This window comes from Phyllobates terribilis, unplaced genomic scaffold, assembly GCF_046119375.1.
Source record: "Phyllobates terribilis strain yellow unplaced genomic scaffold, ASM4611937v1 Scaffold_69__1_contigs__length_7402412, whole genome shotgun sequence".
Taxonomy (NCBI): Eukaryota; Metazoa; Chordata; class Amphibia; order Anura; family Dendrobatidae; genus Phyllobates; species Phyllobates terribilis.
This window is the reverse complement of record NW_027362829.1, coordinates 7,197,621-7,225,002: the sequence shown is the minus strand read 5'-3', so window position 1 is coordinate 7,225,002 and position 27,382 is coordinate 7,197,621. Positions and strand designations below refer to the sequence as shown.

The window sequence follows — 27,382 nt, the reverse complement described above, 5'->3', positions numbered from 1 at the left end:
AGATGAACTTGCCGGTCGGGACATTCCTACCACTCTCGATGACTTAGTGACACTTGCCACCCGGATTGACATCCGGTTCCAGGAGCACACCAAAGAAGTCACCCATGAGAGGAGGTTTCCACGCCTTGCTCCTACTTTTCTGAATCCCATCTCTTAATCTGTAACACCCCGGGCGCACTCGCCAGAGCCCATGCAGGTCGACCAAACCAAGATGGTTAAAACCCGTCAAGAGTCTCGCCGTGCCGAGGGGAGCTGTTTCTACTGTGGTAGTAAGGAGCACTGGATCCATTCCTGCCCGGAGAGGTCGGGAAACGCCTGTGTCTAGGATCGCTCAGAGAGGTCGTCCTAGACCAAAATAAATCCTCTCCTTCTCTGATGCTGTCGGTCTCTATCATCTGCGGGGAGAACCGTTACTTTGAACTTGCTCAACTTGATTCTGGAGCTGCCGGAAATCTCATTTCTCAGTCCCTGGTAGAGAAATACCACATTTACACCAAACCTCTGGCTGTACCCTTATCTGTCGCCTTCGTGGATGGGGGTCTCTTACCGCACCCCATCCAACTCATCACCGAATCCATAACTCTGCAGGTGGGAATGCTGCACTCAGAGCATCTTCTTCCATGTTCTGCCTGGAATCTCTCACGCCCTCTTGCTAGGCCTACCTTGGCTCCAGAGACATGCACCCGTGCTTGATTGGCAGACCGGAAAAGTCCTTCGCTGGGGGCAGAACTGCCATAAGACTTGTTTAGTTCCCGTTCGTCCTGCCCGTCCTTCTCCTACCCCAGCCAATCTACCCGGCCTACCGGTTCCCTATTTGTCTTATGCGAACGTCTTTAACAAAAGAGAAGCAGAGACATTACCCCCTCATAGACCATACGATTGCCCAATCGACCTGATACCCGGCGCTACTCCTCCCCGTGGGCGTATTTACCCTTTGTCCGCTGCTGAAACCCGGTCCATGTCTGAATATATTGAGAATCTGGCCCGGGGATTTATCCGGAAATCTACCTCCCCGGCGGGAGCAGGCTTCTTCTTCGTCAAAAAGAAAGACGGCTCACTCCGTCCCTGTATAGACTATAGAGGCCTTAACCAGATCACGGTGAAAAATAAATACCCCCTTCCGCTCATTCCTGAATTATTTGACTGTCTGAGGGGTGCTAGAATCTTCACCAAGCTGGATCTCCGTGGGGCGTATAACCTGGTCCGTATCCGTCAGGGGGATGAATGGAAGACTGCATTCAACACCCGGGACGGCCACTATGAATACCTCGTAATGCCCTTCGGTCTCTGTAATGCTCCCGCCGTCTTTCAAGAGTTGGTCAATGACATCTTCCGTGACCTTCTCTACTCCTGTGTGGTGGTGTACCTGGACGACATCTTGGTCTTCTCTCCGGATCTCCCCACACACCGGAGGGACATTTCTCAGGTCCTGCTCAGGCTCAGGCAGAACCACCTCTACGCAAAATATGAGAAGTGCCTCCTTGAGCAGACCTCTCTTCCGTTTCTGGGCTACATAATCTCTCAGACCGGCCTACGAATGGATCCTGAGAAACTGCCATCCAAAAGTGGCCCCGACCGGAGGGGTTGAAGGCTATTCAGCGGTTCCTGGGCTTCGCTAACTACTACCGCCTCTTCATTCCACACTTCTCTTCCCGGACTGCCCCTATCTCTGCGCTCACCCGTAAGGGCTCTAATCCCAAAAAATGGCCGCTCGAAGCAGAGGAGGCCTTCCTTTCCTTGAAACAAGCTTTCTCCTCCGCCCCTGTGCTGCATCGTCCGGACGGCAACAAACAATTCTTCCTAGAAGTAGACGCTTCCTCCTCCGGAGCCGGAGCGGTACTCACCCAAAAGTCGTCTTCCGGAAGAATGGTAACCTGCGGCTTCTTCTCCAAACTCTTCTCCTCTTCTGAGCGCAATTATTCTTTAGAAGACCGAGAATTATTAGCCATTAAGCTGGCACCGGAGGAGTGGCGTTACCTGCTCGAGGGGGCTATTCACCCGGTAATAATTTACACGGACCACAAGAACTTGGCTTACCTCCAGAATGCTCAGAGACTTAACCCGCGCCAAGCCCGGTGGTCCTTGTTCTTCTCCCGCTTTGATTTCATTCTTCATTTTCGCCCGGCAGACAAAAACATCAAAGCTGATGCCTTGTCCCAATCCTTTTTGGTCTCTGATCTAGAGGAGGAGCCTAAGCACATCATCGACCCCGCCAAAGTAATGCAGGTGGCCCCCGTGAATCTAAATCGTCTTACACCCAGTAAGACGTTCGTAACAGTACCTGATCGTGAGAAGGTCCTACACTGGGGACATTCATCTAAGCTAGCTGGCCATGCTGGTCAGAAAAATACCCTCCAGCTTATTACCCGGCATTACTGGTGGCCTACCCTGCACAAGGACGTAATAGACTTTGTTTCAGCCTGTGTGTCCTGCGCCCGCAACAAGGTTCCTAGACACCTGCCAGCCTCTTCCTGTACCTGCTGCCCCGTGGCAGCATATAGCCATGGACTTTATAACGGACCTCCCTGTCTCTGCCAGTTGTACGGTCATTTGGGTGGTCGCTGACCGCTTTTCTAAGATGGCTCACTTCATTCCCCTGCCGGGCCTCCCGTCTGCATCTGAGTTGGCTAAAGACTGTATCCATCATATTTTCAGTCTTCATGGTCTTCCTCTCCACATCGTATCCGATCGAGGAGTTCAGTTCACCTCTCACTTCTGGCGAGCCATGTGTAAATTGCTGGGGGTCACCTTGGACTTCTCTTCTGCTTATCACCCACAGTCCAATGGTCAAGTAGAGCGGATCAACCAAATTTTAACCAGTTACCTCCGGCACTTTGTTAATGCTCACCATTCCGACTGGGTGGATCTTTTACCGTGGGCCGAATTTTCCTACAATAATCATGAGAGTGAATCTTCCTCCAAATCCCCGTTTTTTATAGTCTACGGTCAGCATCCTCAGATCCCGTTTCCCGTCTCCACCTCGGTGGACAATACGGCTGCGGAATCTCTTGTTAGCGAATTTTCCTCCATTTGGGAAAGTACCACATCCGCACTTCTTCAGTCATCCGAGCGGATGAAAAAACAGCCTGGATCCGCCACAATTCTGTCCTGGAGATAAAGTCTGGCTCTCGTCCAAATATCTCCGGCTCAAGATTCCTTCCTACAAGTTAGGGCCTCGGTTCATCGGCCCACTGGAAGTTATCAAACAAATCAACCCGGTGGCCTATAAATTGAAACTCCCGGCCAACTTGCGGATCCCTAACTCCTTCCATGTATCTCTACTCAAACCCGTTGTACTTAACTCTTTTTCCAAGTCTACAGGTACGCCTCCTGCTCCGGTTTCCGCTGAAAACGAGTTTGAGGTAGAGAACATTCTGGCCACCAAAAGGGTAAGAGGAAAGACCTTTTTTCTAGTGGATTGGAAGGGGTTTGGTCCTGAAGAGAGAACGTGGGAGCCCCGGAAGAACATCCATGCCCCTCTCATCCTTGATAAATTTCTCTCTGGCCTAAAAAAGGGGGGGCCTAAAGGGGGGGGTACTGTAGCGTCGGCGTCCCTGCCTCCTGTTAGGTAGGGACGCTGTTCCCCTCACCTCCGCTCCATGCCCGGCGTCCTCCTCCCGCTCTGCTGGCAGCGCGCGCTGCTTCCCGGTCACTGTGCTTAGGGCGCGCTCTCCCTCTCTCTTAAAGGGGCCGCGCTCGCCGTCCTAAAGAGTCCCCGGCCAATGGCTGGAGGATCTCACCATATATAAGGCACCTCCTCCAAAATGGAGGTGCCCGAGCAATGTTGTTGCAAAGCCTTTCAACTCTGCTTCAGCCCTCAGGTCCCGTTGCCAGCTTGTTTTCCAGTGCTGTGTACCTGCTTGCAATCCTGCGGTCCGACAGTCTGCCTACCAGCACCTGCCAGTCTGTCTATGGATCTGTCCGCCCGTGGACCAGGAATCACCTGCCAGATACCTGCCTGATACCTGCCAGATACCTGCCTGCCAGCCTGTCCAGAGACTCTTACCTGCTCACCTGGGAGCGCTCACCTGCTACCCGCCTGCTAGCCTACCTGAAGGCTTAGCCGTCACTTGCTGTGACCACCTGCCTGTCCAGAGACTCTTACCCTGCTGTCACTTGCCGTGACCACCTGCCTGTCCAGAGACTCTTATCCTGCTGTCACTTGCCGTGACCACCTGCCTGTCTAGAGACTCTTATCCTGCTGTCACTTGCCGTGACCACCCGCCTGTCAAGAGACTGTCCCCGTCACTTAACGTGACTGCCTGCCCGCTTTCCCTGGGAGCCACCCGCTTCCTTACAAGGACTGCCCCTTTGTATAGTAGCTCAGAGGTTCCACCTCCCAGACCCGTTACATAATGAATATCTCCTGCAGTATTGCTAATGCCGATTCCAGTGTCCGTAAATGAGATGAGAATTAGCTTTACTGAAAATGAGTCTATGAGAAAGGTATTCAGCTGCAGATTCCGAGGAAGAAACCAGGGCTCAGTTGGGGTCCATTTTGATGGAGTCTGTATAAAATGGACCAACTCCAACTCCTAAAATATATAATAAATTGGGTACAGTAGTTCAAATGTCTGTCTTATTCCTGATATAAGGGTCTACTCTTTTAGCTGAGATTAATCTGTGCTACAGTAAATTTATCACTTAAACATGAGCTATGTATGAGGGAGCCAGTGTCATGGAAATTGAAGAGTCGGAGGTTTGGCTTACCGACTCCACAGCCCTGGAAGAAACTGCTTGTTGTCTGTGGCCTAAAATATATAGGTTTTATTAGTAGGTGTAAAGAAGAAAACTAGATACTGTAAAACATAAATCTCCTCAAATCTTTCCCTTATTGTCTCCACTAATTGTATTGTTACACAGGATTTTTATGTTGCATCTGCTCATCTTCTCATTCAGGTCTCTACAATATCGGATCCTCTCAGTGAATATCTTCTCTATAAGAGAGTTTTCCTGATTTACCCATCAAAGATGAATATGGACACAGACAAGATGGCTGAGAAAATATTACACCTCACCCTAGAGATTCTCTTCCGGCTTACTGGAGAGGTGAGAGATTCTGATGACGTCACATTACATCATTCTTATATATGGGAATAACAGATGGACAGAACTGGAGAGGTGAGGACTCTGGAAATGTCTGTAGTGAGATTTATTAATGTGTCTCTCCATAACCAGGATTACACAGTAGTGAAGAAGACCTCTAGTGAGCGCTGTCAGGACCCTTTGTCTGAGGGATGGGGAAGAACCCTGAGCCCAATCACGGAGCTTCCACCTCATCACCTGATACATGAGGACATCAATGACCAGAAGATCCTAGATCTCACCTACAAGATGATTGAGCTGCTGACTGGAGAGGTGCCACTGCTGGGAATGCTGGGACATTTTATAGTAAAGCTATGAAGGGATCGGGGGGATGACTCTATCATTGTATGTGTCAGGTTCCTATAAGGTGTCTGGACATCACCGTCTATTTCTCCATGGAGGAGTGGGAGTATTTAGAAGGACACAAAGATCTGTACAAGGACGTCATGATGGAGGTTCCCCAGCCCCTCACATCACCAGGTAATAGACAGGACTAAATACACACGGCCTATAATTATCTGTATGTAAAGAATGAATTCAGTCCCTGTATGTGTTTCCTCCAGATCTATCCAGTAAGAGGACAACACCAGAGAGACGTACCTGTCTTCTTCTTCCACAGGACTGTAAACAAGAAGACCCCAATGTTCCTCAGGATCATCAGGTAGATGGCGAAAAAGTGTCATGAGATCTCCTCTATTATGTGTAGACGGCTGTGAAGGTCTTGTGTTTGGTCTTATTTTATCCACCAGTATTATATGTTTTATACTTGTGTAGTGAGAACGGTGGAGATGGCATGATTAGAGTTGATCATAGATGTGACTTGTATAATATTTGTTTCAGGGTGAAGATCTGACCCATAATAATACTACAGAGACATATGTGAGGGGTGATGAGCGGTGTAAAGAGGAGATTCCTACAGATAACCATCCAGGTGAGTAGTAACCACTAAATGCAGAGAAGTCACAGATTCTTCTCTGTCACCGGCTGTGGCTGGTTTACCGGTCATGTAGTCCGGCCGTATCACAATCGTGTGATCATTTTGCTTCTAGACGAAAACATTCTCCTCCACCAAAAACTGTTCAAATGACTTTGGGCGTTTAAACCCCTTTTCTATAGAACTTACAACCTGGAAGTTCCACCTACCAACTGAAATTAGAAGATTATTTATGAAAGCCAAATACTAGAGATTTATATAAAAATTACTATTTTATTAATATTATATTAAAAAATTGAGACATTGATACACACATGGGATTGCTGTATTGGGAAATTAATTTGGACTTTCCATCCCCATAGACTAACTTAGGCCGATGGGCCATTTCCCTGAAGAATCTATGAATAGAGGAAACACGTTGGGAGGCGCATAGGGATCATCATGTGGTGCCAACATAGGGTCAGCTGTGGACTGTCCTTGTAAGGGCAGAAGTTCTGAGGTATAGGGTCAGGCAATTGATGTATTTTTCCCTGTCTGAATCCAGATCTCTGAAAAGCCTGAGATGATGGGCCAGCATTTACTTCTCAGGTGAGATCTTTCCATACATTGATCTAGAACTAGATGGTTTAAGATCTTGCCTATTTACAGTACAGACCGAAAGTTTGGACACACCTCATTTAAAGCTTTTTCTGTGTTTTCATGACTATGAAAATTGTACATTCACACTGAAGGCATCGAAACTATGAATTAACACATGTGGAATTATATACTTAACAAAAAGTGTGAAACAACTGAAAATATGTCTTATATTCTAGGTTCTTCAAAGTAGCCACCTTTTGCTTTGATGACTGCTTTGCACACTCTTGGCATTCTCTTGATGAGCTTCAAGAGGTAGTCACCGGAATTGGCTTTCACTTCACAGGTGTGCCCTGTCAGGTTTAATAAGTGGGATTTCTTGCCTTATAAATGGGGTTGGGACCATCAGTTGTATTGTGCAGAAGTCAGGTGGATACACAGCTGATAGTCCTGCTGAATAGATTGTTAGAATTTGTATTATGGCAAGAAAAAAGCAGCTAAGTAAAGAAAAACGAGTGGCCATCATTACATTTAAAAATGAAGGTCAGTCAGTCCGAAAAATTGGGCAAACTTTTAAAGTGTCCTCAAGTGCAGTTGCAAAAACCATCAAGCACTACAAAGAAACTGGCTCACATGAGGACCGCCCCAGGAAAGGAAGACCAAGAGTCACCTCTGCTTATGAGGATAAGTTTATCTGAGTCACCAGCCTCAGAAATCGCAGCTTAACAGCAGCTCAGATTAGAGACCAGGTCAATGCCACACAGAGTTCTAGCAGCAGACACATCTCTACAACAACTGTTAAGAGGAGACGTTGTGTAGCAAGCCTTCATGGTAAAATAGCTGCTAGGAAACCACTGCTAAGGACAGGGAGCAAGCAGAAGAGACTTGTTTGGGCTAAAGAACACAAGGAATGGACATTAGACCAGTGGAAATCTGTGCTTTGGTCTGATGAGTCCAAACTTGAGATCTTTGGGTTCCAACCACCGTGTCTTTGTGCGACGCAGAAAAGGTGAACGGATGGACTCTACATGCCTGGTTCCCACCGTGAAGCATGAAGGAGGAGGTGTGATGGTGCTTTGCTGGTGACACTGTTGGGGATTTATTCAAAATTGAAGGCATACTGAACCCGCATGGCTACCACCGCATCTTGCAGCGGCATGCTATTCCATCCGGTTTGCGTTTAGTTGGACCATCATTTATTTTTCAACAGGACAATGACCCCAAACACACCTCCAGGCTGTGTAAGGGCTATTTGACCAAGAAGGAGAGTGATGGGGTGCTACGCCAGATGACCTGGCCTACACAGTGAAGGCAAAAGGGCCAACAAGTGCTAAGCATCTCTGGGAACTCCTTCAAGATTGTTGGAAGACCATTTCCGGTGACTACCTCTTGAAGCTCATCAAGAGAATGCCAAGAGTGAGCAAAGCAGTCATCAAAGCAAATGGTGGCTACTTTGAAGAACCTAGAATATAAGACATATTTTCAGTTGTTTCACACTTTTTTGTTAAGTATATAATTCCACATGTGTTAATTCATAGTTTTGATGCCTTCAGTGTGAATGTACAATTTTCATAGTCATGAAAATACATAAAAATCTTTAAATGAGAAGGTGTGTCCAAACTTTTGGTCTGTACTGTATATGTATTTGACTTCTATGTATGATATCCTAGTTTGTCCATTGCTTGAGGATTCATTAATGATGCATGAATTGGAGGAGTGAAAAGCTACTGATATTGTGAGATATTATTCCTTTGGACTGAATGGGAGTAAGTCATATTGAACTGAAGGACCAGCCAAAGGGATGGCTATTTAATAGAGTGGCTATTAAGTATGCAAGCTATTTGTTATGTTCTGCTACCAGAGCTAAGGAAAGAGAGGAGATCTGTCCCTACGATAGAACTCAGCTGAATCCCTACGATGTAACAGGGAACCTGATCCTGCGATCAGACCTGCTAAAGTCCTAAGCTAGTCTGTACGGAGACCTATAGATGTGGGCAAGGAATCCCTACAAGTACTAAGGACTGGGAGGAAAATGGGACACCTCCTAACAGAAATAGTAGCAGACAGACGAACAAACAAAATATATAGAACATAGAGGTCCGTAGACCAAGCAAACTAACAGAGTTAGATACAGAGCACAGGCTAGCTAGAAAGTAGTTATACAATGAAGTCCAGCAAAGCCAGAAGGGCGGAGCAGGATTAAATAGGCCAACAAGGTCATGTGACCAGCAAAGGAAAACACCTAAGAGCAAGGTTCTAACAGTACCCCCCCTTCTAAGAGGATCCTCCGGATCCCCTAGGACCAGGCTTATCAGGAAATCTCCTGTGAAACGCTCTGATAAGTCTGGACGCGGAAACATCATCTGACCTCACCCAAGAGTTATCCTCGGGTCCGAAACCTTTCCAGGCCACAAGATACTGCAAACTACCTCTATACCGTCTAGAGTTAAGGATGCGAGACATTTCATATTCCCCGTCCTCCACTACCGGAGGAACAGAGGCAGAGGCGTCACCATCGGACACAACAGCTTTTTTTAACAGAGAGACATGAAATACCGGATTAATTCTCCAGGAGGTAGGAACCTCCAACCTAACAGCAGATTGGTTGACAACCTGAAGCACCTTAAAGGGCCCTACAAACTTGGGACCCAATTTCTTAGAAGGAATCCTCAACCGCAGATTCCTAGAGGACAACCAGACCATGTCACCAACAGCGAACAAAACCTCCTGTCGTTTCCTATCAAAATAGTCTTTAGATTTTCTGTTGGCCTCCTGAAGATTACCACGCACATCCGTCCAAACTCTCTCCAAATCACCGGAAAAATTCTCCTCCTCAGGCACGGCAGATCCCAACTTGGAGAACGACCCAAACGACGGATGTCTCCCAGAACAACAAAAAAAAGGCGAACAACCAGCAGAAGAAGATGTATGATTGTTCAGAGCAAATTCAGCAAGTGGCAGAAACTCAGACCACCCCTCTTGATTGTCTGCCACAAAACAACGCAAGAACTGCTCAACATCCTGGTTTTTCCTTTCTGTCTGGCCATTAGATTCAGGATGATATCCGGACGAGAACGACAAATGAACTCCCAACCTGTCACAAAAGGCACGCCAAAAGCGAGCCACGAACTGAGGACCCCTATCAGAAACAATGTCAGTAGGAACGCCATGAAGTCTTGACAATTTCCTTGACAAAGGCCTTAGCGAGAGTTTTAGCGCAGGGCAGTTTGACGAAGGGAACCAAGTGACACATCTTGCTAAAACGGTCCACGACCACCCAGATGACAGTAAAACCCTCAGAGGGGGGAAGGTCAGTTATAAAGTCCATAGCCAAATGTGTCCAAGGAGCACTGGGAACCTCCAAAGGACAAAGCAACCCCGCAGCAGGAGTATGTGAGGACTTAGATCTAGCACATATAGTACATTGACGCACCCACTTAATGACTTCCTTCTGCCATCCAGGCCACCAAAAACTGCGACCCACCAGTCTCTTGGTCTCAGAGATTCCGGGATGACCTGCCAACCGAGATTCGTGACACTCAACAAACAAATCTCTCCTAAAGGTCCCAGGCACAAACAACCTCCCATGAGGAGTGTTAGATGGGGCATTCTCCTGTGCTTTAAGAATCTCATCTTCCAAAACGGAGTCCAAAGCAGCTATCACAACACCTTCTTGTAAAATGTTCTCCTCTTTCTCAGCACCGACTATGGGAGAAAAACTGCGAGACAAGGCATCCGCCTTAACATTCTTAGTACCAGGGATGTAAGTAACGGAGAAATTAAACCGCGAGAAAAACAGTGCCCACCTAGCCTGACGGGCATTCAGGCGCTTGGCAGCATCAAGATATATCAGATTTTTATGATCCGTAAGAACCTGAACGGGAAATTCCGCACCTTCCAAGAAGTGGCGCCAGTGTTCAAATGCGAGTTTAATAGCCAATAATTCCCGATTACCAATATCGTAATTCAGTTCAGTCTCCGAAAATTGTTTTGAAAAAAAAGGCACAGGGATGTAATCCATCCCCGTTATCCTGAGACAATACTGCGCCAACCCCCACAGAGGAAGCATCAACCTCAACCAAAAACGGCTTAGTCACATCAGGCTGCATAAGGATGGGAGCAGAGGTGAACCTCTCCTTGAGATACACAAAAGCTTCAATGGCCTCAGAAGACCACTGAACCGCATCAGCACCTTTCCTGGTGAGATCGGTCAGAGGTTTGACAATACTAGAAAAAATTTTTATGAATTTTCTGTAATAATTGGCGAAACCCAAAAACCTCTGTATCGATTTCAAACCAATAGGCCTAGGCCATTCCTGTACAGCTTGAACTTTAACCGGGTCCATCTCAAAACCTTCGCTGGAGATAATGTAACCCAAAAAACTGATTCTCTGTACAGCGAACTCACATTTCTCCAGCTTAGCAAAAAGCGAATTGTCCATTAATAACTGTTAATACCTCACGTACGCTCCGCCAATGAGACTCCAGATCCGGCGAATAAATCAAAATGTCATCCAAATACACAACCACATTTTTGCCGATCAAAGGTCTAAGGATGTCATTAATAAGATTCTGAAAAAATGCAGGAGCATTAGTAAGACCAAAAGGCATAACCAGGTTCTCAAAATGACCCACAGGAGTGTTAAAAGCAGTCTTCCATTCATCACCCTCCTTCATGCGCAACAGATTGTATGCCCCCTTAAGGTCAATTTTAGAGAACCACTTGGCCCCCATTAACTGGTTAAACAGATCAGGAATCAATGGCAGTGGGTAAGGATTGCGTACAGTAATTTTGTTAATCTCACGAAAATCCAGACAAGGACGTAAACCGCCGTCCTTTTTTTTTACAAAAAAAAATCCAACCGCCACAGGAGACTTAGAGGGCCTAATGTGACCGGCGGCCAAACTTGTCTGTATGTATTCCTCCAAAGCCTTCCTCTCAGGAATAGTAAGGTTAAATAAACGACTTTTAGGAAGAGTCGCTCCAGGGACAAATTCAATAGAACAATCATAGTCTCTATGGGGAGGCAAAACCTGCGATTCCTTCTCAGAAAAAACTCTCCAAAAATCCTGAATAGGAACAGGCAATTCTCCCCTATCCAAAGCTGCAATACACCCGTTACAACACTTGTCATAACATTTATGGCTCCAGGATTTAATTTCACTGGTAGACCAATCCAGTACAGGATTGTGAAATTTTAACCAGGGCAATCCCAATATTACTGGAGAAGGCAAGTTATTCAAAACTACCAAATCCAATTTCTCATGGTGAACACCATTAATAGTGAGAGGAAATTCACAGACCTTGAGAGTAATATTCTTCAAAGGGGAACCATCCACAGAAACCACAGCAATGGGGGATGATAAAGGTTCGGGTTTTAAATTGAGTCTTTCCAAGAATCCCCCATCAATTACATTCAGAGTAGACCCACAATCAACAAACACCCGAAATTCCATTAATTTTTCCTGAGCAATCGTGGAAGCAGCTAAAAATACACCCTTGGAATTTAAACAGGCAATACGGGCATGACTGACCATTTTTTTTTTCTTTCTTCATACGAAGCTCACAGCCTTTAATCAAATGACCAGATTTTCCGCAATAGAAACACAAGCCTTCAGAAAATCGACGGTCTTTTTCTTGAGAGCGAGGTGCCACCGATCCAATCTCCATCGGTTCACCACTGTTAGTACACACATTCTCATAACCAGAAACTGACATAGCAGAGGATTTGCTCTCATTAACCCTTGCACGCAGTCTCCTATCCACCCGTATAGCTAATTGCATAGCCTGTTGCAAATCTTCAGGTGTAGGATAAGCAATTAGCAGGTATTTAACCCTTTCATTGAGCCCAGCAAGAAATAGACTTTTCAGAGCAGAATCGTTCCACCCTGTTTGAGTAGACCATCGACGGAAATGAGTACAATATTTTTCCACATTACCTGATCCCTGTTTCAAACGTCTCAACTCAGTCTCAGCTGATGCGACACGGTCAGGATCATCATATAATAGTCCCAAAGCAGAAAAAAAACTATCCACTGATCTGAAGCATGTATCACTAGGTTGCAAAGAAAAGGCCCACTCCTGAGGCTCTTTGCGCAAAAGTGACATTATGAACCCTATGCGCTGGGATTCATCCCCAGAGGACTTGGGTCTCAAACGAAAATACAATAAGCAAGCATTTTTAAATGAAAAAAATTCTCGGTGTTCACCAAAAAATAAATCCGGCAAACATACCTTAGGCTCCAAGAAATGTGCTCCAGGACAGTTACTCACGTGCTGACGGAGCTCGGCCACCTCCAGAGAGAGTCCCTGCAGGTGTTTAGCCAAATCCTGAACCGACACCATGATGGAACAGAAAAATCTTTCCTTAGAGAATTTGCAGGCTGGACTTACTGTTATGTTCTGCTACCAGAGCTAAGGAAAGAGAGGAGATCTGTCCCTACGATAGAACTCAGCTGAATCCCTACGATGTAACAGGGAACCTGATCCTGCGATCAGACCTGCTAAAGTCCTAAGCTAGTCTGTACGGAGACCTATAGATGTGGGGAAGGAATCCCTACAAGTACTAAGGACTGGGAGGAAAATGGGACACCTCCTAACAGAAATAGTAGCAGACAGACGAACAAACAAAATATATAGAACATAGAGGTCCGTAGACCAAGCAAACTAACAGAGTTAGATACAGAGCACAGGCTAGCTAGAAAGTAGTTATACAATGAAGTCCAGCAAAGCCAGAAGGGCGGAGCAGGATTAAATAGGCCAACAAGGTCATGTGACCAGCAAAGGAAAAAACCTAAGAGCAAGGTTCTAACACTATTATTTTCTGATTATAGGAGGTCCTAGAGAGTATTGTTTTGTTGTCTACTTTATACTATGGATCTAAGGATAAATTTGGAAATTATTTGATTATATATCTATCCAATACTGTCCTAAACTAAATTTTTCTAGTTTGTGGCGTCTGTCTTTTTGAATAACATTTTTTTAATAAAATAGTAATTTTGTGTGCCATGATATATCTTTAAGCTGTGCGTGGCTGATGGCTGTAATATACATTTATTCACGCCTGCAGGAGATATGACATGACTCAAGCCCTGCTTTTATGGATTCACTCCACGTCATAAGTTATATATCGATCGTAAAGAATTCAGATACAATCTATCCTGAAATGGGGAGCACTAATACTTTCTCTACTCTTCTGGTCAAGACTCATAGTAGCTCCAATGGTCCACCATAAATAAGTGCATCTCTGGTTTAGTGTTGGAGATCTACCCCCAAACACACGTTCTTGTTGGGGATGTAACATGTTTTTTTATTCTGTCTTTTTTTTTACAGGTTCATTCTGTATGATAGTTTGATTGTGGTGGGATCGGCCTGCCTCACTTATGTGAGTCCGTAACTCCCTGGTAGTCTTCAAAAAAAGATCTCCATTGTCTCTTCCAAATGCCCTAGATCTAAATTTAAGACACCTCCGCTGTGCACTATTATAAAAAGTTATCATTAAATGTATATTTCTTCTTGAAATACATTTGACAGATAATATTGGCCCTTACTATAGTTTAAATTGCCAGGAACTACCAAGAAACATACATCCCAGAGAGGTTTCACCGCTAGTTACTTTTTTTTGATCTTTTCATTAGATGTGTTATTATAGTCTGTACTTACACAAAGACCCCTAGGCTTGGGCTACGGTGTTGCCTGCTGTTCTGTGGTGTGAGATGACAAGAAGAATGGTCAGGTGGCCGGATCAGAACCAGGAGGGCAGAGAAAATACTAAATCAGAAGACACAATAGTAGTCACGTAGTAAACGGGTAGGGATCACAAGAAGAAACTAAGAAGAACCAGAGGAGAAGAAGGCTGTATCTGGCAGCTTCCGGCATTATGCATGAGCTTTAGTAGGGTGTGGTGCTTTCCATTTGAGTTAAGTAGGGAGCAGATTTGACTTTGGAAGAGCGGATTTTGCTGGATTGGTTTATGGAAGCCATGTTGGTTTTCAAGAGCCTTTGAGCCACTAATGATGTGGAAATTTCTGTTTTTCCATTGACAGATGATGGACCTGAGTGGGGGCTTGTTTCTTTATGAGACGAATAGAAGTTTTTATTGGTATCATTTTCGCATAGTTCATATTTGGGAGGCAGAATGAACAAACAGTTGAACACCAAGCTTTCCTGGTTCAAGCTATGAGGTTTTCTATTAGACTGTGAAATGTCATTCACTATCATTCTGTCAATAACTTGCCATTTCTACAGACAGTTTCAGTAGAAATGTTCAAAAAATTTATTTTAAGAATATTTTATTCAAATATAATATTTTTTTTTTTACTTAGCAGATGACTGTACCAGGAGATCAGAGGGACGGCCGACATCTTCAATTTTCAAATCAGTTGAACTTGAGATCCCACAGGATACAATTGAAGGGAATGCCATTACTCCAGATATACCATCATCCCCTTACAGCAAAGATGTGTCATCTGATCCTTTGAAACAGGTCCTATCTTCTGATTCATTACCGACTACTAAGAAAAATCAAAGTCACAAAATAAGCATTAAAAAACTAATTGCTCCGAAAGCTAAGAAGCCATTTTCACGGTCAGAATATGGAAATAGTTTTCCCCTCAAAAAGATTTTTCTTAAACATCAAAAAATTCACACAGCAAAGAATAATTTTTCTTGTTCCAAGTGTATGAAATGTTTTAACAAGAAATCAAGTCTTCTTAGTCACCAGAGAACTCACACAGGGGAGAAGCCTTTTTCATGTTCAGAATGTGGGAAATATTTTAACGTGAAATCAAATCTTCTTAGTCACCAGAGAACTCACACAGGGGAGAAGCCTTTTTCATGTTCAGAATGTGGGAAATGTTTTACAGTGAAATCAACTCTTGTTACACATCTTCGAACTCACACAGGGGAGAAGCCTTTTTCCTGCTCAGAATGTGGGAAATGTTTTAACCAGAAATCAGCTCTTGTTACACATCAGAGAACGCACACAGGGGAGAAGCCTTTTTCATGTTTAGAATGTGGGAAATGTTTTAACCAGAAAACAGATCTTGTTGCACATCAGAGAACTCACACAGGGGAGAAGCCTTTTTCCTGTTCAGAATGTGGGAAATGTTTTAACCAAAAATCAGCTCTTGTTACACATCAGAGAACTCACACAGGAAAGATGCCTTTTACATGTTCAGAATGTGGGAAATGTTTTACACAGAAATCAAGTCTTAACAAACATCAGAGCATTCACACAGGGGAGAAGCCTTTTTCATGTTCAGAATGTGGGAAATGTTTTAACCAGAAATTAGTTCTTGTTACACATCAGAGAAATCACACAGGGGAGAAGCCTTTTTCATGTTCAGAATGTGGGAAATGTTTTACAGGGAAATCAAATGTTGTTAAGCACCAGAGAACTCACACTGGGGAAAAGCTTTTTTCATGTTCAGAATGTGGGAAATGTTTTACACAGAAATCAAGTCTTAAAAAACATCAGAGCATTCACACAGGGGAGAAGCCTTTTTCATGTTCAGATTGTGGGAAATGTTTTAACCAGAAAGCGCATCTTGATAGACATCAGAGAAGTCACAGAGGGGAGAAGCCTTTTTTATATCCTTAATGTGGAAAAAATTTACTTGAAAAGACACATTTTTAGCAAGAAAAAATCGTGCTAATAAGCGAGTGCGTCTTATAGACTGGAGGTAGTTTCCTGTGACCGAGAACAATGAGACAGTGTCCTTCCTGATCAGTGAGAGAACTGCTTTCTCCTCCAGACCCACACTTATCTAACTGATTGGTGCAGAGCAGGAGAGGAAGGTACCGGGACGTGGCCAGAGGCTGCACATCCTGACTGAGCAGCTGAAGAACCTTCCACCCGACTAGCTCAAGGACCTGTCAGGTCATGTAACACTGTTTTACATATTTTTTAAAAGTTGTCAGGTTCCGTTATGAACTGAGCCATTTCTTAATGAGTTTGGCCTCCTAAATGCAAATTGGACAATGAGTTTTCCTTTTACTGCTGCATATAATTGATGATAAAAGTTTCAGTACTTTGAAACATTATTATTTTTGTAAATATACAGATGCAGAATATTTTGTTATGCCATTTTTTTGATATTTATTTAGAGAAAACTTAGCAACAGTTCAAATAACTAAAACCTGTCTAAACACTATTGCGAATTATAAACAGTTACAGAAATTGCACTACAAAACCTGGTCCTCATTCAGTGACAACTCTTTTTTGCTTGCTTCTTGCACTCATGCATTGGATCATCTCTTAAAATTATGCAACAGTAATCTGCAAGCATTGAAAGATTCCATTTTCCTTTATATCTTTTCTCCATAGCTGCAATATGTTGGTTATATCTCTCACCATCCTCATCTCTCACAACTCCACAGTTTGGTGGAAGAAAAGTCTAGAATGTAATAAATTAATCATTAAGAACATGTTACAGCCAAGATCCTTATATGTTTTGAGGAGAAATAACACCAACTCTTCATAGTTACTGCTCTTGAGTTTCCCAAAAACTTAATTACCACAAATGCAAATGTAAACCATGCAGCCTTTTCCTTGCCCTGCAACAAATGAAGAGACTCCTCATCTTGAAGAAGCTAACAAATCTGAGGTCCAATATAGACTCCTTTTATATTTGCTTCACTTAACCTTGGAAAGTTATCAATCAGATGTATGAATGGTTTTACATTTTTATCTATTGCCTTTACAAAGTTCTTCATTAGGCCCAACTTGATAAGGTTTTGTTACCACCATTGCCCAGGTGGGTCCTCAACTTCTGGATGCAGGACAGTTTACTCCCTTACTGAAGTGAATGTCGGAGAGGCCAGTCCCTTTTTTTGTAGCAATATTCTTTTGAATGACTATCCCACTCACACAGAAAGCAGCAGTACTTTTGAGTATCCACCCAGGAGACCAAGTAAGAGGGCAACAACCGTGACGACATGCGAACAAGCAGATGTAGGAGCTCCTGCCGAGCATCTAGCTATTTATCCAATATAGGACCTGACGACTATCCTGAAAATCATCATACATCTACCAGTTAACTGTCTGAGTGTGGAAGTACTTTGCTCCAGGGGAAAAAATGACCAGGAAAATCCACAGAGAGACTGCAGGAAAAGCAGGCTTTCAGCTCCAAGATGACACCATGGTCATCACGCTGGAGACAGATTGAGCAGGGGAGACAAGGAGGAGGGAAGTGGTGACCAGATTGGTGCAATTTGCCTGCACAGAAACACAGGTCTCAGCAGGTGACAATGGCCTTCTTATAGCAGCTACCCCGCACCTGTGCAGGAGCTCAAAGTGGAAGAGTTGGGTGAGCAGGAGATGGGAGAGGCAGCCGCGTTGAAGGGGACGAAAAGACCATAAAATTGCATGTGGCACAATACTCACTGCCCCACGGCCTAATCTGCAACAATGGGACATATACAGTTTGATCCATATATATTTGGACAGAGACAACATTTTTCTAATTTTGGTTCTAGACATTACCACAATGAATTTTAAACAAAACAATTCAGATGCAGTTGAAGTTCAGACTTTCAGCTTTCATTTGAGGGTATCTACATTAAAATTGGATGAAGGGTTTAGGAGTTTCAGCTCCTTAACATGTGCCACCCTGTTTTTAAAAATGTTATCTCTGTCCAAATATATATGGACCTAACTGTAGGTACCTGAGGAACCTACTTTAAAAGATGTTTTCATTGCAGGGGTACATTGGAAATTCTCTCGATCTGCTTTGAATGTACATTTTGGTGGTCTTAAAGAGATAGCAGGTATGCGACACAAACTGCAGAAAATAGCAGGCGCTGTGGAAGGCGAGTCAGCGCCATTGATGAACAGATAGCCGATACAAGGAATGAGAACAGGCTTGCAGCACAGCATATATCAGCACTTCTGACAGAAACTGATGATCTTTAAAATAGGTCAAGACTCAATGATATACTACTTATTGGTGTGCCTGAAAAATAGAAGGCTCCTTTCCTACTGAATTCTTGGAAAACTGGATGAAATTAATAATCAGGCTTGAAACCTTAACCCCACCCTATAAGCTGTAGAATGAGCTCATAGGGTGCCGACGCATCCTCTGCCTCCTGGGCTTCCACAAAGACATGTGCTGGCTAAAGTTTTACACTACCGGGACAGAGATATTATCCTGTGACAGGCAAGGGATCACCCCGATGTAACAATCAATGGGTCCAAAATCTTGATCTTTCCAGATTATTCTATAGAAGTGCAGAAACAAAGAGCCAGATTCATTGATATCAAAAAATATCTGAGAGATCTGTATGTTCCATATTCAATTATTAAAGTTAATAACCCTTTCTGAATTGACGTCTTCAATAAACCAGCAGCGCGGGAAGTATCCACAAATTTCTCCAGATCCTGATATTCATCGGTTTTGGCAAACCCATGGATCCGCAGCAGCTGAACATCAAACTTAAAACGTCAAAGAAAAGAATACAGATCAGGTTAGCACAATCTGATACAAATACTCTTAAATGTTTGTTGCGCTACTTTCTCCCTTGTGTTTTCCCGGCTGCAGAGGAAATTATCTATATATCTGCATCATGGAATACTTTTACAATCGACTATCATCAAGGGAACGGCTCATGTTACAAACTATTAGACAAACAGGAGGATCTATTATGGACACGGACAGTTCTACAAACTCATTCAGTGAGGAGGACACAAATGTTTTAAGGAAAAAAAATTGTTTTATCACTTCAAAGACACATTAAAAGAAGAACTTCATTTTGGTCTGGATGCCCGGTTTTGAACTATTTATATGGATGAAAAAATATGTCTGAGGGGCCTCATGTTGGTACATACCTCTCCATTTCCTAATGACAATACGTTTACACTTGAATGGGACTCTAATTTAAATAATTGTATGCACATTATGTTAACATGTTTACATAAAAAGAGAACTGCAACTGAAAAAGTCCTATCTTTAGTTAAGGACTGTGAAGACCTGGGGTCTTCCATGGCCATAATACTACTCAGACAACACAGGGTGAGGGTATAGCAGTGGGGAAATATTTTATTGAACCACCAAACGGACATTAAACAGAACAGTCCCAGCAAATACCCAAGATGGTACAACATTACCCAGTCTCGCCCTACCGCTGACCCGCCAGGGATAGAACAACTGCGACTTTGGGACTTCCAGGGCCAACTAGCTCAACCAGTGGCCCCTGCTTTTGGCGGGCCCCCACAGAGAGGAGGTAGCAGCAAGCTTAGGAAGCTGACAGTCCATCAAGATACAAGGCCAGGAGACCCAAGGGTCCCACCCTGGCTGGCCTCTCTGAGAGTTTCCATGGGTTCCAGGTGACCAGAGGGTCCCATCTGGCAACCCCAAACAACATATCCATGGGGCCAGGTGAAATCATCATCCCAACCTGGTCTCCCCAAATGTATTCATGGGCTCTCTGATGGTCAATGAAGCAGATCCGTATCCTCCCAGTCAGGGCCGTACATCCTCAGGCAGAATCATGTAGAATACAAATCTGTATCTTTCTGGATGAAGCCATGCTACCAAGCTGATGCCCTGAAGAGTCTGACTGATTTTTGATTCTCTCTTTCAATTCTCACTGCTACAGAGGCATATGTCTCTTAAACAGTTACAGTTGTCCTTTCAAGTACCCATCCACAGGTCAAGGATTAGAGAGGGTATTATTCCACAAGGCTCATGTCTCATTGTTTGAGCATTTAATCAATTTATATTGTTGGTAAAGCAGGGGGCTCTTGTAAATCAACATATACAGTACAGACCAAAAGTTTGGACACACCTTCTCATTTAAAGATTTTTCTGTATTTTCATGACTTTGAAAATTGTGCATTCACACTGAAAGCATCAAAACTATGAATTAACACATGTGGAATTATATACTTAACAAAAAAGTGTGAAACAACTGAAAATATGTCTTATATTCTAGGTTCTTCAAAGTAGCCACCTTTTACTTTGATGACTGCTTTGCACACTCTTGGCATTCTCTTGATGAGCTTCAAGAGGTAGTCACCGGAAATAGTTTTCACTTCACAGGTGTGCCCTGTCAGGTTTAATAAGTGGTATTTCTTGCCTTATAAATGGGGTTGGGACCATCAGTTGTGTTGTGCAGAAGTCAGATGGATACGCAGCTGATAGTCCTACTGAATAGACTGTTAGCTGCTTTTTTCTTGCCATAATACAAATTCTAAGTAAAAAAAAACGAGTGGCCATCATTACTTTAAGTAATGAAGGTCAGTCAGTCCAAAAAATTGGGCAAACTTTGAATGTGTCCCCAAGTGCAGTTGCAAAAACCATCAAGCGCTACAAAGAAACTGGCTCACATGAGGACCGCCCCAGGAAAGGAAGACCAAGAGTCACCTCTGCTTCTGAGGATACTTTTATCTGAGTCAACAGCCTCAGAAATCGCAGGTTAACAGCAGCTCAGATTAGAGACCAGGTCAATGCCACACAGAGTTCTAGCAGCAGACACATCTCTACAACAACTGTTAAGAGGAGACTTTGTGCAGCAGGCCTTCATGGTAAAATAGCTGCTAGGAAACCACTGCTAAGGACAGGTAACAAGCAGAAGAGACTTGTTTGGGCTAAAGAACACAAGGAATGGACATTAGACCAGTGGAAATCTGTGCTTTGGTCTGATGAGTCCAAATTTGAGATCTTTGGGTTCCAACCACCATGTCTTTGTGCGACGCAGAAAAGGTGAACGGATGGACTCTACATGCCTGGTTCCCACCGTGAAGCATGAAGGAGGAGGCGTGATGGTGTGGGGGTGCTTTGCTGGTGACACTGTTGGGGATTTATTCAAAATTGAAGGCATACTGAACCCGCATGGCTACCACACCATCTTGCAGCGGCATGCTATTCCATCCGGTTTGCGTTTAGTTGGACCATCATTTATTTTTCAACAGGACAATGACCCCAAACACACCTCCAGGCTGTGTAAGGGCTATTTGACCAAGAAGGAGAGTGATGGGGTGCTACGCCAGATGACCTGGCCTCCACAGTCACCAGACCTGAACCCAATCGAGATGATTTGGGGTGAGCTGGACCGCAGAGTGAAGGCAAGAGGGCCAACAAGTGCTAAGCATCTCTGGGAACTCCTTCAAGATTGTTGGAAGACCTTTTCCGGTGACTACCTCTTGAAGCTCATCAAGAGAATGCCAAGAGTGTGCAAAGCAGTCATCAAAGCAAAAGGAGGCTAATTTGAAGAACCTAGAATATAACACATATTTTCAGTTGTTTCACACTTTTTTGTTAAGTACAGTCATGGCCAAAAGTTTTGAGAATGACACCAAAATTATATTTTCACATGATTTGCTGGCCTCTGGTTTTATTAGTGTTTGTCTGATGTTTATATCACATACAGAAATATAATTGCAATCATATTATGAGTACCAATAGGTTATATTGACAGTTAGAATGAGTTAATGCAGCAAGTCAATATTTTCAGTGTTGCCCCTTCTTCTTCAAGACCTCTGTAATTCTCCCTGGCATGCTCTCAATCAACTTTTGGACCAAATCCTGACTGATAGCAGTCCATTCTTGCATAATCAATGCTTGCATTTTGCCAGAATTTGTTCGTTTTTGTTTGTCCACCCGTCTCTTGATGATTGACCACAAGTTCTCAATGGGATTAAGATCTGGGGAGTTTCCAGGCCATGGACCCAAAATCTCTATGTTTTGTTCCATGAGCCATTTAGTTATCACCTTTGCTTTATGGCAAGGTGCTCCATCATGCTGGAAAAGGCATTGTTGGGCGCCAAACTGCTCTTGGACGGTTGGGAGAAGTTGCTCTTGGAGGACATTCTGGTACCATTCTTTATTCATGGCTGTGTTTTTAGGCAAGACTGTGAGTGAGCCGATTCCCTTGGCTGAGAAGCAACCCCACACATGAATGGTTTCAGGATACTTTACAGTTGGCATGAGACAAGACTGATGGTAGCGCTCACCTCTTCTTCTCCGAATAAGCTGTTTTCCAGATGTCCCAAACAATCGAAAAGGGGATTCATCAGAGAAAATGACTTTGCCCCAGTCCTCAGCAGTCCACTCCCTGTACCTTTTGCAGAATATCAGTCGGTCCCTGATGTTTTTTCTGGAGAGAAGTGGCTTCTTTGCTGCCCTCCTTGAAACCAGCCCTTGCTCAAAGAGTCTCCGCCTCACAGTGCGTGCAGAAGCACTCACACCAGCCTGCTGCCATTCCTGAGCAAGCTCGGCACTGCTGGTAGTCCGATCCCGCAGCTGAAACAGTTTTAAGATACGGTCCTGGCGCTTGCTGGTCTTTCTTGGGTGCCCTGGAGCCTTTTTGACAACAATGGAAGCTCTCTCCTTGAAGTTCTTGATAAAATGATAGATTGTTGACTGAGGTGCAATCTTTGTAGCTGCGATACTCTTCCCTGTTAGGCCATTTTTGTGCAGTGCAATGATGGCTGCATGTGTTTCTTTAGAGATAACCATGGTTAACTGAAGAGAAACAATGATACCAAGAACCAGCCTCCTTTTAAAGTGTCCAGTGATGTCATTCTTACTTAATCATGACTGATTGATCGCCAGCCCTGTCCTCATCAACACCCACACCTGTGTTAATGGATCAATCACTAAAACGATGTTAGCTGCTCCTTTTAAGGCAGGACTGCAATGATGTTGAAATGTGTTTTGGGGGTTAAAGTTCATTTTCTGGGCAAATATTGACTTTGCAAGTACAGTAATTGCTGTTGAGCTGATCACTCTTTGACATTCAGGAGTATATGCAAATTGGCATTACAAAAAATGAAGCAGTAAACTTTGGAAAAATTACTATTTGTCTCATTCTCAATACTTTTGGCCATGACTGTATATAATTCCGCATGTGTTAATTCATAGTTTTGATGCCTTCAGTGTGAATGTACAATTTTCAAAGTCATGAAAATACAGAAAAATCTTTAAATGAGAAGGTGTGTCCAAGCTTTTGGTCTGTACTGTAGATGGCTTTAGTACAATATGCAATTAGCATAGTAACAAACATCATTGTTTAAAAACCAAGAGAAGTCAACATTCACGTTTATACACATAATCGTATATCCTTCTTGACCAGCCACAGAAATACACATACATTCAGAAGTCAGCAAAAACACAATAGTGTATTTCTCTTGGCTTAACAAATCTAGACTTCTGGCTGATTAAAATAAAAAGCTGTTTTGTCACAAGGACCTACAGAGGTTTGAATCTCATCCAGCATATAAAAAATTAATTACAACACCATCACATCCATATTACTATTGGAACATGAGCCAGTAATGAAAAAATGTAAAAAACTGCAACGAGACAGGGATGATTATCGTATTATAAAAAAGAAAGAAACACAAAGTGTGCCCTGAGTCACAGAACAAAAATCTAAAAATTCTGTACCTATACAACTAAAAGACTAGGCTAATGAATTCATTCATACAAATAAAAAAAATTGACAAAAATGAAGATAAGATCGAACCAAAGATAAATAACAAAATAATTGAGAAAGTCCTACCACATAGAATTGAACCTTTATCAATTGCAACAGTTGAATCTACAAAAAGTACTGTGAAATAAAGGAGATTCATAGGAAATGATGGTAGACAAAACTTACTGTGAATAATGTAAGAAAATATATATTTATTCGAACTATCATAAGAAGGACTATTTTAGGGACAATCGGCAATGACAACAACAAGAAGGAAAGGAAAAAAGCTATCACAGGCCAAAAACTTTTAATTAAAAAATATATCACTTTTATTCATAAATATTCACAAGTAAATGGGGGAAAGTGCAAAGGTGCAAGCGGTTAAGAGCCAGACGTTACATCACAGTGGAGCCCACATTCATAAAATATATATCAGGACAATCAATACAAGCATAGAGGCTGCATATATGCCCAAATGTTATAAAAAAATTGCTATATACACCTGATTATAAATTAATGTACCACCCCTATGAAGTACCTGAGAGAGGACATAACATAGAGTCCTAACTCCCATCTGCATAATGCTATCTATAATATTATCAGGGAGGCTTCCCTCTGTCTGAAGCCTCTATAGACTGCGCAAGCACGGCGCGCCTGCGCAGTCTGGTTCCAGACAGAAGACCACATCCAGCCATTACAGTTAAGAGGAGTGTATGGCGTCGGAGATCGTGGTATGCGTAGTCACTGAACGCATACCGCGATCTCCGGTGCCATAAGGACATACTTACCTGACCCAGAGGAGTGTTGCCGTGGCGCCTCTGTTCTGGCTGGAGGCCGTGGGCGGACTGTGGCGCCGGACACGGCGCATGCGCATTGTGCGCTATCCGACAACGTTTTACTGAAGACACATTTGCAGTTTTCCGAAGCCTCTATAGACTGCACATGCGCGACGCGCCTGAGCAGTCTGGCTACAGTCAGAAGAACCCATCCAGTCGTTACAGGTAAGAGAAGTATATGGCGCCGGTATGCGTAGACACTGAATGCATACCAAGAGCTCCAGCGCCATAAGTACATACCTGACCCGAACGAATGTTGCCGCAGTACCTCTGTTTGGGCTGGAGTCCGGGTAAGGAGTGTGGCGTCAGAATTGGCGCATGCGCATAACACTCTGTCCGGTGCCATTTTAGTGAAGACACATTGGCGCCGGACAGCGCGGTATCTGGCACCACACTCCTCCCCTGGCCTCCGGATGGGGGCAGCACAAAACAGGATGGGGGCTACCCATAACAGGATGGCGGTTGCACATAGCAGGATGGGGGCTGCACGTAGCAGGATGGGGGCTGCACGTAGCAGAATGGGGGTGGCACGTTACAGGATGGGGCCGGCACGTAACAGGATGGTGGCAGCATGTAGCAGGATGGGGGCGGCACGTAACAGGATGGGGGAGCATATACCAATAAAAATGCTCGCCACCCGGGCATAGAACGGGTTCAATAGCTAGTAGTGTATATCCTACTATAACATTGTAATAGTCATAATGTGACATATAGCCATGATGTTCACATATACATACCACTGTGAGTGTATAGCAGCAGATACCGGGGCGTACTCTGAATGAATGGGGCAAAACCAGAGATGCAACCACCCCGACATGCCTTCCAGTTGCCCTTCGTCAGGGGGCGTGGGAATGTGAGGTGTGCCGGGGTTTAAGAAGGCACTGATGGGCAGTGCGGCCCAGAAGTCATGCAGATGGGAGTTAGTTCTCTATGTTATGTCCTCTCTCGGGTACTTCATAGGGGTGGCACATTAATTTATAGTCAGGTGTATATATATAGCAATTTTTTTGTAACATTTGGGCATATATGCAGCCTCTATGCTTGTATTGATTGTCCTGATATATATTTTATGAATGTGGGCTCCACTGTGATGTAACATCTGGCTCTTGATCTCTTGCACCTTTGCACTTTCCCCATTTACCTGTGAATATTTATCAATAAAAGTGATATATTTTTTGATTAATACTTTGTGGCCTGTGATTGCTTTTTTCCTTCCCTTCCTGAAAAAGTACTGTGAGCAGGAGAACAAATTTGACAAACACTCCAAAATTCAAATACACTACTTCCATCTTCTGAATGGAAAACCTCTACCTTCATTTCGGTTCTTAATGCAAAAAAAAAAACATCTAGACAACATTAGACTACAAATAGAATAAATTAAGAAATAGAAAGAGCTTGTGTAAGTAAAAATAAAACTGAGACAACTAGTAGCAATAAATAAAAGTCTAATTCCACCTAATGAAATTGAATCTCTTGCTCTAATCGAATTCTCAGATCCCATTTCTACTCTACTACTGGACCTCTCAATATATGACACTACATCAGACATTGTTTCCTCTACTAAAAAAACAAGCAATACTATTATAGTGGACAATACCACAACTGGTACTAAAGGTCTGGTACCTTTTTTACCCTGGGCTGTGTCTCCCAAAAAAGGGCAATTAAATAATACTTCTCCCCCAAACCAGGGAAAAGAAACCTACTAGAAGAATGCGGTGAGGAAGAAAAAAAGTGAGTGAACAGCCTGTTTTATCTTCAGCACAAACTAATTTACAATTTCATGTGAATGTAAAAACAAAATCCCATTTTTATCCGATAGAGAGTAAGGGACATCACATTAGCACCTTCCATGATATAGTTCTTGATGAATTTAAAATAACTTACAATTAAAGGAGGCCCACCACAAAAAATAATCTTTCAATATCTGAGAAAAAAGTCCTTCAATCCTTATGTAATAGTGAGAACTTAGGCATTAGAGCTGCTGATAAAGGGGGGGTATAGTAATACAAAACTGCACAGATTATTGTGAAGAAGCATACAGGATAATATCAGATGTGGAATACTATCAGACAATTCCTTCAGACCCTTTACCTAAAGTGATACTAATATATAATAGTTTGATCAACAGAGCAATGGAGGGAAATATATTAAATCTAAAAGAAAAATTTTTCTCTTAATCAAAAATCCCACTACCCTAAATTTATCACCTTCCAAAAATCCATAATAGTCTTACCAATCCCATCCCCCTGGAAGACCTATAATATCAGGCATTGGATCTCTGACTAGCAATCTGTCAGAATATATTGACAAAATAATGCAGGATCATGTGTCAAAATTACCGAACGATCTATAAGATTCTACACATCTAATTCCACTTCTACAAGAGATACAATGGGAGCAAAATTATGATTTTCTAACATTAGATGTATCATCTTATATTCAAGTATATCACAATATCAGATTGACATGTTTCAAAAAATATTTATTGACGTTTGTCAGATTGTTCAGTAGACAAATCCTTCATCTACACAGGGC

At 43.3% G+C, this 27,382-nt stretch overlaps 2 protein-coding genes across 4 annotated transcripts in view; both read left to right on the top strand.

Moving 5' to 3' along the window:
* LOC141194365 (uncharacterized) overlaps positions 1–16,670 on the top strand; it is a 70,297-nt gene extending 53,627 nt beyond the window's left edge. Inside the window, exons 2-7 of one of the 3 annotated variants that reach the window (XM_073662277.1) lie at positions 4,900–5,049; positions 5,179–5,358; positions 5,442–5,565; positions 5,649–5,746; positions 5,926–6,016; positions 14,924–16,670. In XM_073662277.1, coding sequence (XP_073518378.1) covers positions 4,972–5,049; positions 5,179–5,358; positions 5,442–5,565; positions 5,649–5,746; positions 5,926–6,016; positions 14,924–16,197 — 1,845 coding nt within the window. In that variant the 5' untranslated portion in view covers positions 4,900–4,971 and the 3' untranslated portion in view covers positions 16,198–16,670. Of the gene's footprint in view, positions 1–4,899; positions 5,050–5,178; positions 5,359–5,441; positions 5,566–5,648; positions 5,747–5,925; positions 6,017–14,920 lie in introns of all 3 variants that reach the window. The other 2 variants (XM_073662276.1, XM_073662279.1) reach the window with 2 other exon arrangements.
* LOC141194332 (gastrula zinc finger protein XlCGF66.1-like) overlaps positions 1–27,382 on the top strand; it is a 240,017-nt gene that overhangs the window by 53,646 nt on the left and 158,989 nt on the right. The gene's annotated exons all lie outside the window — the stretch shown is intronic.